This window comes from Stegodyphus dumicola, chromosome 5 (assembly GCF_044657685.1).
Source record: "Stegodyphus dumicola isolate Sdum_Otavi_A_Nest chromosome 5, ASM4465768v1".
Taxonomy (NCBI): Eukaryota; Metazoa; Arthropoda; class Arachnida; order Araneae; family Eresidae; genus Stegodyphus; species Stegodyphus dumicola.
In genome coordinates, this window is record NC_140772.1 from 191,048,731 (window position 1) to 191,065,645 (window position 16,915).

At 33.2% G+C, this 16,915-nt stretch overlaps 1 protein-coding gene across 2 annotated transcripts in view; it reads left to right on the top strand.

Annotated features, from left to right (window-relative positions):
• Positions 1-16,915, top strand: part of LOC118193857 (choline kinase alpha-like) — a 148,434-nt gene that overhangs the window by 89,026 nt on the left and 42,493 nt on the right. For both annotated transcript variants that reach the window (XM_085817498.1, XM_085817497.1), the window contains one exon: positions 10,217-10,439. In XM_085817498.1, the coding sequence (XP_085673624.1) occupies positions 10,217-10,439 (223 nt within the window). The remainder of the gene's footprint in view (positions 1-10,216; positions 10,440-16,915) is intronic.

Below are 16,915 nucleotides of genomic sequence, written 5' to 3' on the forward strand. Positions count from 1 at the left end.
TACTAGAGTACAGCTCCCGACCTGATCGATCGCTCTTGGAGCTCATCACACTCGACGACGCACTACGATATATATATACTCGGCACTAGACTGACGATCAACTCGATCGATTACGAGAAACACTGCTGCTCCGCGTACATGCAGGGTTTATATAGCTTCTGGGTTAGTTTCGAGAATATTCTGAGCCAAACCGCTAAGAATTCGTTCCAGATTGTTCTCTCTCCGTCCATAGCATATTGCCAATTTTGTAGTCAAATGGGCAGTTTCGCGCTAAATATGACAACTCTGCCTTCCCTTTCAATTTTCTGGCAATCCTAAATCCGTCTTGCAGGGAAGCTATCGTACCGCGGCTGGACATTTCGTAACAATATAATATTATCAACATATCTGTAGGTGAAGGCAAATTTTTGAAAATCAATATATGGAATGCATGAAGAAACTGAAATTCTTTAACTCTTTAACTGTCAAGTTATTTTGATGATTTGGGTACACAAAATGTCAAATTTTTTTATTGCAAAAATCAAATGTTTAGTACAAAATAAAATATACTTAAGTAGTTAAAAATTGATATTTTGAAATACATAAGTAAAATTTTTAAAGTTTTGTAGAAAATGTATATTTGCTTGAAGCGGCTGCCACTCAACATGGCAGTTGTAAAGTTCGCTTCTAGTGGAGCATTATTTTCTAAAAAAGAAAAAATTTAATTATTTTCTAAAAAATAAATAAATATAAGTGAATACCTATTAGTAGTTCAGTAATTCAGTCTTGTGTGGTACAACTGGAAACACTTTTCCAAGCACAAACCAACTCCAAAATCACTACACCAGAATCGTGATTCCTTTCTTATCTTTTCCCCATTTTTATCCTTTTTCGAACAACACACTTTGCACTGTCTTGTAGGCTCACGTTTCGCAGGAGTAGGAGGAATATGGGATATAAAATGTCGTTCGGTAAGACGAGCAGGGTTATCTATTGTAGGTCGTCTGCCAACATTCCTTTGTCCAGAAGCTGCATCATCATATTTATGTAAAAGCTCTTCTACAACTTGGATTCGAAATTCTAAAAATGTAATACGTTTCTCAACTACATTTTTATAGAGCAAATGTGAGTTCCAGAGTACCTTGTCTAGTAAATGTAAAAATATCTTTTTATAATATTTTTTCTGACGTTTTCGGATTGTTGGATGAAAGGATATTTCTTGAGCACAGCGATCTACACCACCCATAGTTAGACTGTAATTAGAAACAATCTTCGGCTTGAGTATATCTCCATTTTTTTTATTTTTGAGGCTGACCATGGAAGTATCATGAATACCGTTCATCAAACACACATCCTTCATCTTCGGTTGAAGAATCTAAATCATCTGTATAACGTTTCAAAGAAATGGACGCCATTTTACAACAAAAACATCCCATGCACTTTGACCCAAAGAACTTATAACCTCTAACCTTTGAAATCTTCAGTATAGTATTGAACTGAGCGCACATTAACTTTTACCGAGATACAGTCGGGTTTGACAAAGAGATGAAGCCGAAATAAACGTCTCCCGATATATATTCGGGTATAACAGTACGATGCACTCAAAAAAAAAAAAAAAAAAAAAAAATACCCCGAGTAATGCTCGGGCGTGACATTTTCGAACACCAGTGCTGTGCCCGAGATTATCTCGGGCATGACAGTTAAAGGGTTAAAAAAATAGAAGTTGCAGATCTGCGACGAGTAATTCGTATCCATGGGGATGCCTGTTATTTGTAAACAAAGACCTTTTTTTTTGGAACATGATATCATTATGATATAATAGGAAATTGAGGTATAATATCCAACTATTAAAATCTAAGATAGAAAGCAAGTGAGGAAAAAAACTTTGGTAGGGCAAACTTCAAACGGTAGTGTAGTATAAAGATTTTGGAAGTCATAGCAATTGAAATAAATAATTTGTAAGATAGCTCTTTAATCGTCTTAATAATTGGTAAGGTGTTGTTAATGGTCCAGCTTGTATTATAGAGAAAAAATTTAGTCAAGATTCTTCTTATAGCTTCCTTGTTTATAAAGCTGAATTTTATTGAACATTTATAAAATTTTTGAAGTGCATATAAGTTAGCTAATCTATTGTATTCAGCTTTTGGCGATAAATTAAGCTTTTTATGAAAAGCTTGAATTTTGTTTATAACTGTTTTTTTCTTATATTTGAGAAACTCAGTTGGTAGTTCGTGAATGAAGAAAATGAAATTTTTCTCAAATGATACTGAAATTGTTGTTGAACTTTAGTTTCAAAACGGCTGTACGCACTAATGTACACTAATCTAGTAGACGAATGGCGCTAACTACGCAGCTAACTGCTCGTCTAACTACATTCTATGATGAATCTAAATGCCACATCTAAATTTCTACAAGTTGTTATTCAGTTATAATTCTATGTTCAAATACTCAATCTAGTTTTAAAAAGAATTTATTAAAATACCAAACAAATTAATCTAATATAGAATCTGATGTAATGTTACATCTCATCAGCAGCGTTCGAGCTGCATCAAACGAATCGAAAGTCAAGTTCTGAGCGTTGCCATTCCAAGGCAGAGAAAAGTTTCTAATCAAACCGGAACAACGGCATTTTACGTCGGTTCATTTTCTGCATTGGTTCACTTTTCAAACAGTTGCCACCAAATATTATCGCATGTATTATATTTAAAGAAACTTAATAATGAAAATCTGCATGAATAAAAAACAATACCTAGAGCAAAATTTTGAATAACGTAGTCCTCCAACCGAACATGGGCACTTGGAAGCCCGAATTTTGAATTTGTTTTATTTATCTATTTTAAATTTTGTAAAACTTCAACGAATTTTTAATTAACAAAAGCTTTGAAAAGCTCGATTTCAAAGCGAGCAATGGCAAACACTGTACGGGAGAAAACATTTCTATCTCCAGCGCGCGAGATTGTGTATCGGAAATTTTAAAGATATGCTGTTTTTAAATATTTTGTGATATTACTGTTGAATTGAATTTTATGTGGTTTAAGCGCGAAGAACATGATATTTAATAAATAAAGGTAACGCACAAACGTTAAAAAAAAAAAGCACTTTTGCGCGTAATATAAAATCAGAAACTTTTTTTGGAGGGGGATGAGAAAAAAAAGGAGGAGTTAGTTTAATTATTACCACTTCATCGTTACGATTGGTAAAAATTTGTCCATTGATGTCATTCAGTGTTATCCAAGTTTCAGATATAAAGAGGAAAGTGCCTGCAAGAATTTATGCCCCAAAAAGTGCTGAATCTATTTACTGGAAAACAGGGTGTATAATACACTTGAATTGTTTCTTCTGATTTATTTTATTTAAAATTTCTAGACTTTATTTCACATGCCTAAATGTTCAAAAAATTTAAATAAACACTTTATTGAAGCAATCAAAAAATTAATAGACATCACTCTTTGCTTTCTAAATTTCTTCAAGACCATTTATTTAAAATAGTAGATCATGATGAAAAGTCGGTTGTTTTCATTTTGTTTGATCGAACTTTTTCAGTAGCAATTTCATATGTATCGGTGATAAATTCAAAATTGTTGCGTCACCTTTCTAACCACCTGTCTTCTGAATCCCTCATGACCAATTTTCCTGTCATTTCTGCTGCGTATTCAGGCTCTGCGAGACAACGAGAAGAAATTATGGACATACTTTATCACCTTGTCTCGTACTCATTTGATTCATTATGTGCAACAAATTCATCAGCACGTATTGTTGTTGAAGATTTCCATGACATTTGTCACCTCTTTAAATCACAAATGAATTATCAGCAAAATCACGGCGAGTATTCTACGATACTTCTAAATCACAGAGCTTTCTCATTCCCGATATGTTGCTGATTACACACTTGTTTGGAGCGTTTCAAATAGTATGCGCAGAACAGTTTTTTAAAATGATGAGACGCAAATTTAGTTAACGTTTTCTTCCCCCCCCCGTTTTTCTTTTTAACACCTCGGAAAAAGTGTTATTTTTACTTAATAATATTCATTATAAATTAATAATAATATTTATTATTAATAATATTAATAATAATATTCATTACTGTCATTATAAATTGAAAGTACTTTGTTATAAATCAACAATTTTTTTTTCTTCTCTCCCTTTTGAAATGTTTTATATATAAATTGTGCATAACTTATCGGCGTAACAGAGAGAATTATCACAGAAATTATTTTATCGATATTTACTAGCATTTAGCAGCAACATCTGTGATAGCTCTTAAGTGTAATAAATCAGATGCTTTTCTAAGCACCCTATAATATATCGATTAGAAAGTTTCTAATTTTACTTCTTTTTCACTGTGTCATGTACTCTAAAATAAAATCGAATTGTATCATGATACATTTTTTACAACTTCTCTGATGTGATATAACTTAACTAAACACCTAAGTTGAAGGATATTCAGACACACAGATCTAACTTAACTTGTAGTTTTCGGCTTTAAAAACTATCTAAATGTCACCATAAAATTTAAATCAAATTAAAAATTTATTTGAACACTCCTGGTAGATTGCAACTAAAATTTTAACGCAGACGAAGTGATGACTTGCATTAACATTTTTTCAAGATAAGCTGCTTGCCTGGGTACCTAAGATTGCATTTATTGGAAAACAAGGTTTTAGGTTCAAAACTGAACATCTGATTATCTGTAATAGGCATGTGCAACACACAACCTGCAGCCCGCCACGACTTTTCCAAATATCATCAAATCTGGCCTGCTAACTGTTTAAATCTGAGCAACACGCACTCATAGTTATAATGAATTATTCTGTAACTATTCTTTTCACATTTTTTGCCCATTTTAAACATTTTTATTCTTAGTTTCACCTCCCCCTTTTTATCTGCCATCTTTTGCTAGTGATCGGGGCTTAGTTGTTTGTCTGACTCATCTGTTTTTGTGGGTTTCTCCATGTGTAACGTGTATACGAGCCAGTTTCCCTTAGAGAGTCCTCCACGAAGGCATCCCTCCCATTAGGCAGATAGCCGTCGAGACTTTAACGTAATTAATTAAATCAAACCAAACCAAACTTGCCTTAGTAGAATTTTTGAAAGAACGAGGTGAGTCTTTCCGTGAATTAGAAAGTCCGGTTTGGCTGCAGAATTTTACTTTTCTCGCAAACATCACCGAAAATTTAAATATCCTTAACTTTCAGCTTCAAGTTAAGGATAAAGATATTGGAGGAAAAATTTCAAATGTTGCTTCAATTTCAAAAATGCTGGAATCGTAGGGAAAACATCATCCGATGTGAATACAAACACTTTGCCTGTTTGAAACAAACTCTTGACAAGCAAGGTCATTCAACACCTCCTTACAACAGCAGGAACATGCAGGAATTATCACATCAAGCATCTGCTTTTAGCAACAATAGCAATAGCAACTCGGCAAGGCACAGATATCAAACATGGTTTGAATGATAGTTAACAAGTGTTGCCGTGTATATTCAATTCTTTGCCGAGTTCTTCTATTATAATTGTTGCGCAGTGCTGTTGTGCCATTCTTTGTGCAAACATTGATCAGACGTATACAGTTGGTGAGAGATCGGGAGAACATGGCAGCTGTAACAGGATTTGAACACTATGCGTATTGAAGAAGCATAGGACTACATACTGTCTCGTATTATCCTGTTGAATGGTGGAACAACGACTGTGCCGAACATACGGCACAACCGCCGGCATTAAAACTCAAAATCTCAGTAATATATGATAGCTGGTCAAAGTATCATATGTGCCGATTAGAGATGAACAGGATACTTAACCAAGGGCACTCAGTGCAACTCATTTTTTACCATAAAGTGAATTTATGTTAATTGGCGGACCAAATTGCGACCCTATTAGAATTCCATACCGTCAGTCTAGTTGATGAGCCAGCATGATTATAATGAATGCAGCCTTCTAATCTTTATTGTCTGCCGCTCGGCCTGTATAGTGGTTAGTGATCCTGACTGCAGTAGTGATAGTCCCAGGTTCGAATCCCGGATAAGTCATGGTTGCAATTGTCCGTCCCTTCATAGGAGGTCACTCTGGCCATCTATTAGGTGCTTCCGCAATGAAATATCCACCACTTCCGGCCTTTGTAGTGGCGCAAAGCTAATGGCTATTAAATAAAGCTTCCAAAAAAAAAGTGTTCGTACTCTTTGGTGCTTCCACCATGGACCTTATAAGAAATAGACTAACCCAAATGGGTTTTCTCCCTCGTCTGAGGCGTTCCCGGCTGTCACTTTGATCACATCCGGAGGCGTAGGGACGACTTGCAGAAATTTAACAGTAGTTGCCTATTGCAGCGTGTACAATTGTCAAGAAAAAGCTAGTTGTAGCGCCTCATTTCCCAAATTAGAATTTTTCCATATTTTTATTTTTGAAATTGAGATTGATTTTTAAAAATTTAGGATATTTATCAAGCATAATTAACATTCCAAATAATTATCTATCGCATGCTTCGCATGCTTTCAGGGCTGGATATTTTTTTAGCTTTTCCTATGCTTTTAGAAAATAATATTTTAAATCTGAACTAATAGAAATTTTCAAACAAGCAATTTTCTCTTGCAATTTTTATGCTTTTTATTGGTGTAAATAAGTAAAAAATACTAAAATATTTAAAAACGAGTTTTTGAAAGTTTTCTTTAAAATTCTAAATTGTGCTGCTTTTTTTAAAGTTATAGATGAGTATTATAACATAATTTCTATAAAGGAATTTTATTTCAATTCTATTTCAATTGTATTTCATAATACATCATAGTGACAAACACTTTTGACTCCTTAAAAATTTTTATACATTTAGTTCTAATATTAAAATTGTATTTAACCGTAATAATTAATTGTGCTTGTATTTCATAGTGATTATTTTTTTAAATTTATTTAGTTCTGCATAAGATTTTTTTTAATTTACTGTTAATTTAATTTATTAGCCCAAAGGGGCGGTAGCCTAGAAAGGCTGTTAGTTTCGAAGCGGCATCGCTGTTTCACTATAAATGTCTGTGTCTCCTTGCAGACTGTTGTTACGAAATATTATCGCCCTCTATTATATTTAAAGAAATTAAATAATGAAGAATCTGCAAATTAAATAATGAAGAATACATGTATGTTTCTCGCACTGTGACAAAAACGACGTTATCTAGAGCCATGAAATTTTGAATAATGAAATCCTCCACCCGAACATGAGCATCTGGACTTCTGAATTTCGAATTTGTTTTAATCTATTTCATATTTTGTAAAACTTTAACGAATTTTTGATTAACAAACTCAACGAGTTCAAAGCGAGCAATGATAACACTGTACGGAAAATAACATTTTTATCTCCAATGCGGAAATTCTAAAGATATGCTGTTTCCAAATGTATTTGGTTTACGGGCGAAGAACGTGATCTTCAATAAATGTAGGTAACGCACAAAACGTTAAAAAAAAAACCTTCCTTTGGGGCGTAATATAAAATCTGAGTGCTTTTAGATTTTATTTTATCTTTCCCCCCCCCTTCATTACACTCTGAAAATTTTATGCTCCGAATTTTATGAATTATTAAAATAACTAATATACTTGTTAATAATTTAATGATCATATAATCAAATAAATATGATCGTTTTGAAATGTTATTATAGTTTGGAAATTCACTGCCTGAAAATGTTCATTAAATTTTAAAAAAATTATCAGATCTTGTTTAATTTTATCTTATTTATTTCAAAGCATCGCGTACTATCAATCTTATTTAATTTTACTTTATTTTTACGCAAAATTAAGCTCATAGATTTTGTGCTTGGAATTTTTACCGTTTTACCAAAGTAAAGATGTTTGTACGAGAGTTACGCGTGAAAAAAAATGGGCGAAATGCAGTAAAAAGTGCTTTAATAAAATATATTAAATCCTATTTGGAAAAAACTGTGGCTTTCATACTCTATCACTACACAACGTATCACATTTAATAATTAAAAAGAGTTATGTGATACAAACGCCGTAGGTTTCTGTGTTAAAGTAAACCAGATCGTCCCTACTCTTTCTTGCCGACATGTCGGTGACGCGCGCCCCGCCTACTGGGTTAGTCTATCTCTTATAAGGTCTGTGGCTTCCACATAACAACACAATTGCCGTTATGCTACAAGCAAAAACGGGATTCGTCAGAAAAAAAATGCTTCATGTCATAGATGCATCCATGCGCTTCGTTAAACGTACCATTATAGACGGTCATTCCTGTGCTGTAGTGTCAAGGGGAGCTGAAAAAATATTGCGCTGCTGATAATCCATGGCGTTGCAGACATAATTATGCTGTTTGTGCCGAAGTTTGATGCTGTGAAACACATCCACTTTCCTAACTCAGGATACGTGATGTGGCTGTACGATCCCGATGCAGACTGTTTGTCAACTCAAGTATTGGGTAAGTGGCTGTTGAGATCGAGCTCATTACTTTGTCTGCACCTTCCTGGACCCATTTATTGCAAATTCGTGTAAGTCACTGGGTTTCGACTGATGCGAACAGCATTCTATTTGATTTAGGTTCGCCGTTGTTCTTGTAATAAATTGTTCCTTGGTTGATGCCATAAATTAGTTTTGCTAAAAATCTGGTGATATTTAATAATCTTTGAAAGTATCTCCTTTTACTTCTTCACTTCGTTTTCATGTTATTTTCGTACTTTTTTTAATCAGTTACTCATTACAAAAAGGAAACACAAAATGACTACCACACGATAAAAATTGTCAGAGATATTATTTTTAAAATGTGCCGTTTTTTGATGTTATTTTTAATTTGCTTTGAGGGGTCAATTTATAAATATAAATGAGGAAAATTCGAGATTGATTTCTCTCCCTCTTAATGCGTGCGTGGTTTATCGAATTAAATGAGCTACTTTGTGAACTTTTTCTGAATTGGTTTGACTTGATTTAATTTACATATTTAAATGATGTAATTGGATTTAAATTAATTTAATTTATATATTAAATGTATATACAGTCAAAAGTCTTTAATCCGGACTCGTCGGGACTTCGGTGATTCCGAATTATCGGTTTTTCCGGATTATAGATCATCAGTTTAAATCTGGTAAGATGGCATGCAAAAATTATAAAATTAAAAATATGAAACCGTAATTTATAAAGAGCAATTATGATCTAAAGGGTATCAAAATTTACAAAAAAAAAAAAAAAAAAAAAAAAAAAGCTTAACATTTATTTGTTTACTTTATTAAACATTTCTTTCAACGCGCGCATGCGTAAAGCATACATTACGCATAGTCGAAATTAGAAAATTGCAACCAGAAAACTATTTGATGTGTATTCGTGATATTTATAATGACGAGGAATTTGATTTAAATCATATCAAAGACTGAGTACATCGAGATGAAATACTACATTTAGTGAATTATAAGTCGGATTAAATAAAAACATCTGCCCTGAAGATAAGGATAGTGCTGACGGATCAACTTCCAGTTCATTGCGCGCCGCGACTTCTGCCCCCCCCCGCAGAGCAGCGTGAAATTGATAAACAGATTTCGGAATGGTTAGAGAAACAAAGGATATGCCTTTATCCATTTTTTGCAGCAATTCCACTTTTTCTTTGATGGACATCGAAACATGCTTTCGCTTTGTAGATCCTCTGGCAGCTCCGGAATAGGAAATTCTTTTTGACATAATCGAAAGTTCAAGCTTACTTTTATAAAATTGCTCTAACAGTGTGCAAAAAATAAGCCGGATCCAATTAGAAGATTAAGAAACAACGCAATCTGCAACATTAACTGAAATAGATAATTAGATAATTTTAGCTTAGCTTATACCGTCCGTTATACATTAAACGTGATGCGTAAACATATTATGCATTTATGCATGCGCAGAAAGTTTGTAGCTTTGAGGTCCGGATTATAGATCATTTCGGATTATGGACGTCCGGATTAAAGACTTTTGACTGTATTGAGCTTCATAATTTATATTTATATTCATATAATATTCAATAATTTATATTTATATATTATATAATTAATATGTATATATACTTATAGAATAATGTCCTGTGAAGTGATTTAATGTATATATTGAAATTGCATTAGTATGAACTATTCTGTTAATATGTTTCTATTAAAATTTTATTTCCTTTACATGAAAAAACGTATTATTACTTTGTATAATTTTTATGTGTGTTGGTTTAGTTATATTCTAAAAAAATATAACTATTTTTTTAGAATGATTATTATTATTATTATTATTTTTTTTTTTTTTTTAGTGGTGGAATGAGCAATTTGTTGTACTACTGCTCTTTGCCTGAAACTCATACGCCACTTGTCGGTGAACCTCATCAAGTTTTAATGAGAATGTATGGGCAGATACATGAAGGAGCAGAGGCAAAAGTTACAGAAAGTGTTATATTTATGATGTTGTCCGAAAGAAAACTTGGCCCTAAGTTGTATGGCATTTTTCCTGGCGGTCGCTTAGAAGAATACATTCCAGTAAGTTTTAAAAGATGTAATATGTAAATTTGGTTATTTTAATGTATTTACGTTAGAAGTAATTTAAATTAAAAAAATGTGAACCCCAAAATGTTCTATATCTGAAGTTATCTAATATTCGGACCTCCGAACTGCCAGCATCTCCCCCCCCCTTGCTTGTCTTGGAATTGAGAATGTACTACTGAAGGAAAAGTAGATATGCCATAAAAGTGATTTTTCTTTTGACTGACTGAGTTTCCTATGTCTCACTTTCAGTTTTAAAGTAGCATTTCTCGAACTTTTTTTTAAGTTAGGATCACTTTTATAAATTCGAATGTTTTGTGAACCAGCTTACTTTGGTTCCTTTGAAAGAATTTTTTTTAGCACATATTGTGTTAGTATACTTATATTGCTGGCCAGACAGTGTTTAGGGGAGCTTACTGCAGTACCAAAGGGCGTGGGTTCGAATCCCGGAGAAGGAATGGATGTTTGTAAATGTATAGAATCTTTGCAGCATGGGAATACTTTAAATCTATGTCGAGCCAAAAGCCCTCTCGAGAGATTAGGGAAAGAGGGGTGTCAGACCCTTAGACTCATGGGGCTCTCCATAAAAACTGGGGACAGAACTGAGCAGTCTTACTGTGACCTGTATGGTGCTCAAGGCTCTTGTCAACAACAGGCACAATCTTGCTGTCCTTGCCATGATGAATCTCATGAGTTTCTGATGATGCTATTGTCAGACGAGTGAGATAAGTCACAACAACAACAATACTTATTTTTTAAATACAGTTAATTAAAATTTCCATTTTATATTGGTGTTAATCAGTTTAATTTATAAAAAATTCAAGACTATCAGAGTTTGGATAATCTTTTTCTTATTGACCAAAAATAAAATAAATGTTGGTACACACATTAAAGACATGAATGAGCCTGCCAATTTTTTCATGGCTGTTCTGTGTTTGGATGTATACATGCTGGTAAATTTGTGTGAGCTTGGCACTGGTCCTTCCCCCCCTTTTTTTTCACCCGGGGGGGAGTTATAAAAAAATTTTCTTTCATAGATAAGTAAGAGAAAACTGACCCAAGTTTTTAAAGCACCATTGTACATTTTTCACATAGCATCACTACATTTTTCACATATACTAGTGTTAGAAATTCATTTTAAAGAAGTGCTTGGAAATTTAATGTCATAACAAATTTCAGTTAACTTTTCTCTTTCATTCAACGACAGTTTGTTACTTTTGAATCGCACTGGAAAGGATCAAGAACCTATAAAATTTGTTGTATTTCCTTCTTTAAAAATTAGTTTTAAATTGTTTTTAAGTAAATAATAAAAGTTAAAATTAAAAAAAAAATTAAATTGTTTTTAAGTTAATAAATTTTAATTTGTTTTCAAGTTAGTAAATTTTAAATTGTTTGATCAAAGTTTTGAGATGCGAATATATGTTCTTGCTTAATTCCTTTCCGATAATGAATAAGAAAAAGAAGAGGTTCTAAGGCTGGAAATAGTGAAAATTTTCTCTTTTTTGCACAACTAACTCACAAACCAAGTTTCCTTTCAAACCACTTTAATTTCTCATGGGTATTGTGAACAATCAAAGAATTACCATGTAGATAGTTTTCAGAATCCATCTGAAAGGTAATCCAATGTACTTAGCCACACGGCATTAGCAAGAAATGATGTAAAATCTTGCTAGTTTTGTTTACAAATATAAGAGGACATTTTTGCAAATCTAGGATGACTACAGAGGAAGATTTTAAGGACCATATAATCGGACCACAGTTTGATTGGTTAATAATTGATTAAGGCAGAGCAACTAAAGGAATATCTGCCTATTGCAAATGAATCTTTGTGGAGGACTTATTAAGGGAAAGTTGCTATATCCATGATACATATGGGAAAAAACCATGAAAACTCCCATGCAGTCCCTTATTGAACTATTAGTGTTCAGCGACTTTACCGCTCAGCCGCTTGTGTGTTCCAGACCAGAGTTTGAGAAATGCTGAGGATTGCAAGGTGAGAGAATGTGGAATCAAGAATGTGTCTGCATATATTTTAAAAAATATGTGCCATATTTTATGGTCAGCTATTATATTTCATAGTGATGATGATGATGACCAAGATATCAAAGGTTTTTGTATATTGTAAGCAAAAGGTAAAATTTTTCAATTAATGAAATTTGTGAAGAAATTATAATAAATGAAAATCATATCACAGAAATTTTCCATTGCGATGAGAATGTCCAAGAAAATATTTCTACCTGTAGTGACAAAATTGACAAGAGATTGTTGAGAATGAAAAAATTTCAATTCATAGTGTAATCAAGGCCAGATTAAGATATTTAGAGTTCCTAAACTCTTAAAAGATTTTAGTTCCTCCACATACATTTACAGCATAACACCCGTGCTTTTTTTCCATTTCTTCTCACTCAGTCTTTGATCTAGCTACATCATACCTTCTATAGTAAAACCAGCAATGAGAAATTTTTGTGGTGTCCCATTTTCTTGATGACTGAAACGTGTGCTTTATTTTGCTTAATGGTTAATCCAGCTTTGAATTTAGTAAGAATTCTCGACACTGTACTAAAACTTGGATGATTGAATTTTGTAATTAAACAAGAAATTATGTCTGTCTCTAAAATTAAAGGGAAAGTATTAATGTGAAAAAAAAGGAAGCAGCTTAATCAACTAACATTGAAAGAAATGTTTCATAAACCAAACAAATAAATACTGAGCTTCTTTGTAAATTTTTATACCTTTATGTGATAAATACTTCATTGTTTCATAAACAACTGCATGTTTTTAACTTTTTATCATTTCTACCTCTCATCTTACAGGATTAAAATTGGTGATATAAAATCCAGAAATTTCTGAAGTTCTATATTTCTGAAGTCCCAACAATCCAAAATCTCAGATTTTGATAATATGTGATGTGTCATCTGTTAAATTTTGAACTTCAAGTAGACATTTTTGTTTAATGAATGTAGTGAAAAATTCCATAATTGTAATTGTTTTTATAAGATTTATGTAAAACCTTACATACTTATTATTGCAAATTAAATCTGTGTGTTTTCATTATTAATTATGATCTAAATTGCCAAAATTAGTGAGTGGTTCATAGCAACAAATGTTTGATCTTATGTATAAAGAGGAAAAATAATTCTAATAACTTAAGCATGGTGAAACCATGAAATAAATAAAATATAAAAATTAAGACTATTAAAATTTTTAACATTCTGTCAAAGTGAGCAAAAAGTACAATAAAATGTGCTTATGGACAGTAATTAATTAGCTTTTTATATATTCTAATCCCAATATATACACTCATGTCCATAAATTAAGGATAATGCAAAATCAGGCAAAGGAAGAGTTAGAAGCAAAACAGATTTGACTTATTTCTAAAGCTTATTTATTAAACAAAAGGTAAAGAGTAAAAAAAAGATACTATATGGTTGATATTATTAAAAAAATTAGCGATTTTTTCCTCCCTGGAGCAAATTTAAAAAAAAAAAAAAAAAAAAAAAAAAAAAAAACTATTTACAAAAAAACCAACATTACATGATTGTTAATACATTGTATGTCTCCCAGACGATGCAATGCAGTTCGTACAACGCCTAGGCATGCTGAATATCAAATTATCAATCTAATCTTGGGGAATATTACACCACTCAAAAAGCAATGCTCTCCAAAGTTCCGGTAGACACGTAGGAGGAGGTTGACGGGCTGCAACTCGTCGACCAAGCATGTCCCACACGTGCTCTACTGGATTCAAGTCTGGTGAAAATGCTGGCCAGTCCATACGGGTGATATCCTCTGATTGAAGGCATTCGCTTACGATGTTTGCATGGTGAGGCATCCATAAGTACAAATTGTGCGTCCATGGCGCTCCGAAACAAACGTACATGTTGTTCCAGAATGGCGTCCCGATAGATTTAGCTTGTCATGCTTCCAGTTTTAACATGCAGGTCATTTCTGGAACCCAGAATAATTCCACTCCAAACGAGCACTCCTGCACCACCGTAACGGTGTCGTTCCATGATGTTTTCTTGGTGGTAACAGGTACCTGGAGCTCTCTATATGAAAGTCCGGCGAGAATCAGACTGCAAGCTAAACCTGGACTCATCGGAAAACATCACACAAGCCCACTGTTGTGGTGTCCACAACGCATGTTCTCTACTCCAGGCTAACCGCAGGCGACAGTGAGTTGCAGTAAGTGGAACGCATCTGACAGGTCTACGAGCATATAGACCAATCTGCCCTAAGTGTCTGTACACGGTCTGCCTTCAAATTGTCACACCAGTGGCTGAAGAGAGCTGATGAGACAGATCTGAGGCTGTGCTTCGCCTGTTTCTTTTGGCAGTAACTGCCAAATACTGGTCCTCATTCGGCGTTTAACTCTGGGGCGACCTGTGCTGTAACATCTACTCACATTACCATCATCTTGGAATCGTTGCCAAAGCCTGGGGAAGACAGTCTGGGCAATTCCAAGTTTGTCTGATACTTCCAGTTGGGTACACCCACATTCCAGATGGCCGATAATTCTACCACGTAAAAAATCATCCAAATGCGTCCTTTGTGTCATGACTATTCGGTTATTGCACTGAAATGTTTATAAAACGCCTATGAACAATTTTACTTCTTTGCCTGTATTCCTTATGTATCACTCTCTTACACTCTCGTCATTGTGACGTACCATCGGTGTCATCTGGTTACTTCCTGAAGTTTGCATATGATTCTTGAAGATGTGTGTAGTGATCTTACAGGTGATGTATTTAGTTTAGAGTTCGATTTCCGCGTGAATCCGAATTATCCTTGATTTATGGACATGAGTGTATATGCTTAGGAAAATTTTTTACTCATTACAAAAAACAAAACAAAAATTGTGACCTTCCATATAATAAAAATTGATCAAGATATTTGATATTAAAATTGGAGATCATATTCTGGGGGCATTCAGAAATGAAAAAGTAAAATGTTTGCATTTGTACGTAACTTAAAATCAATTCAGAAATAGGTTTCTGATATCAAAGATTAAGTAATGACTGTTTCAATGCAGATTATTGTAAAACATAGCAATCAAATAAATTTTGACAAAATGGAGATTGTATTTGCAGAATCTTACAGAATTAATGTTCTGCCAAACACTGGTAGGTTTCAGTACTGGCATGTAACCAACTCTTTGCAGCGATTAAAAATGAAAAATATTTGTCAGTTTAATTTTTTGTATATTTATAAAGTACTTCATGACAGTATTTCTAATGTATGTTTAGACTTTGAAGATCTATAACTCTTTATATGAAAGTTCTGTCATCATAACAAATGTAATAGAATTATAAATTAAAGAAGTAAATCATAAAATATTAAATGGCATTTAAGGTGGAAAAATCAACCTTGAATTTATTCATTTATTAACTGACCCCTCAAGGGAAATTGAAAATGACATCTAAGCATCTTCCTAAAGTGATGGAACATTTAAAGAGTTATATTTTGTAATTTTTACAAAATTAATTTCTTTAAATTTAAAAATGCCGTAACATGAGTAATTGGGCCATTTAAAACATTATTGTAGTTAGAAGTTTTAAGTCTACGACCAACAGTTGTGAAAATAAAATTAGGGTAATGAAGTATTTATGCAGACATGATATGTGTATTTGTATGTAGTTGTCTAGAAACTTCTGTGCTAGTTTGATTATAAATACAAATGAAACATTATCAAAACATCAGAAAATTTCATTAAATCTCATAAGCACCATTTTGTTCTATGGCTTTTTACTATCTCTTCGGTAGCTGGAAAATTCCTTTTTTTAAAAAAAGTTATTAGATTTAATTAGAATATTTCCACCTCTTTAAATGCAGACTCATTGTTCTTCCTTCAAATTATCATGTTTGTCTCTTTTTGTTACTGTAATATATGTATGAAGAGGTTCCGAAAAGTTGTTTACTTACCATTTTGCAACATTAAACTAAATTCTTATATAATTCCTTTGTAATACATTTTTATTTACAGCTGCTTAGGTAGAGATCCTTCGAAATGTGCTGTTAAAGCCATACCATAGGTACTTTTTTGGGGGGGTTCTGATGTATTTTCTTGCTGCCAGGTGTTGCCAACTTGACTTGGCTTCTTTATCGGTCAAAATTCCCTTTATATATATCACTCATGCAACCGTATTTCTTATTTAATCATTCCCTCTCTTTTTACTGCAATGGGTTTCAGCCCTTGGTATATATATGTAATGTTTTCAGTTATTCCAACACATCGTGGACGAATGGTGAGGCTATTCCATTACACATTCTGGCAGATGGTTGACGAAGCTGGGATGATTGAAGTACGGAGAAAAATGACGACTCAGGACTTTTCACTTTTAACAGCAAGCATATCCTTATTTTAATTTAGAGCAGATGACTTTTTCCAGATGGAGTTAATCAAATAACTGATTCAGTAATTGAACTATTAGATACGATTGACTTTAAACTTTAATACGTCATAACGTTCTAAC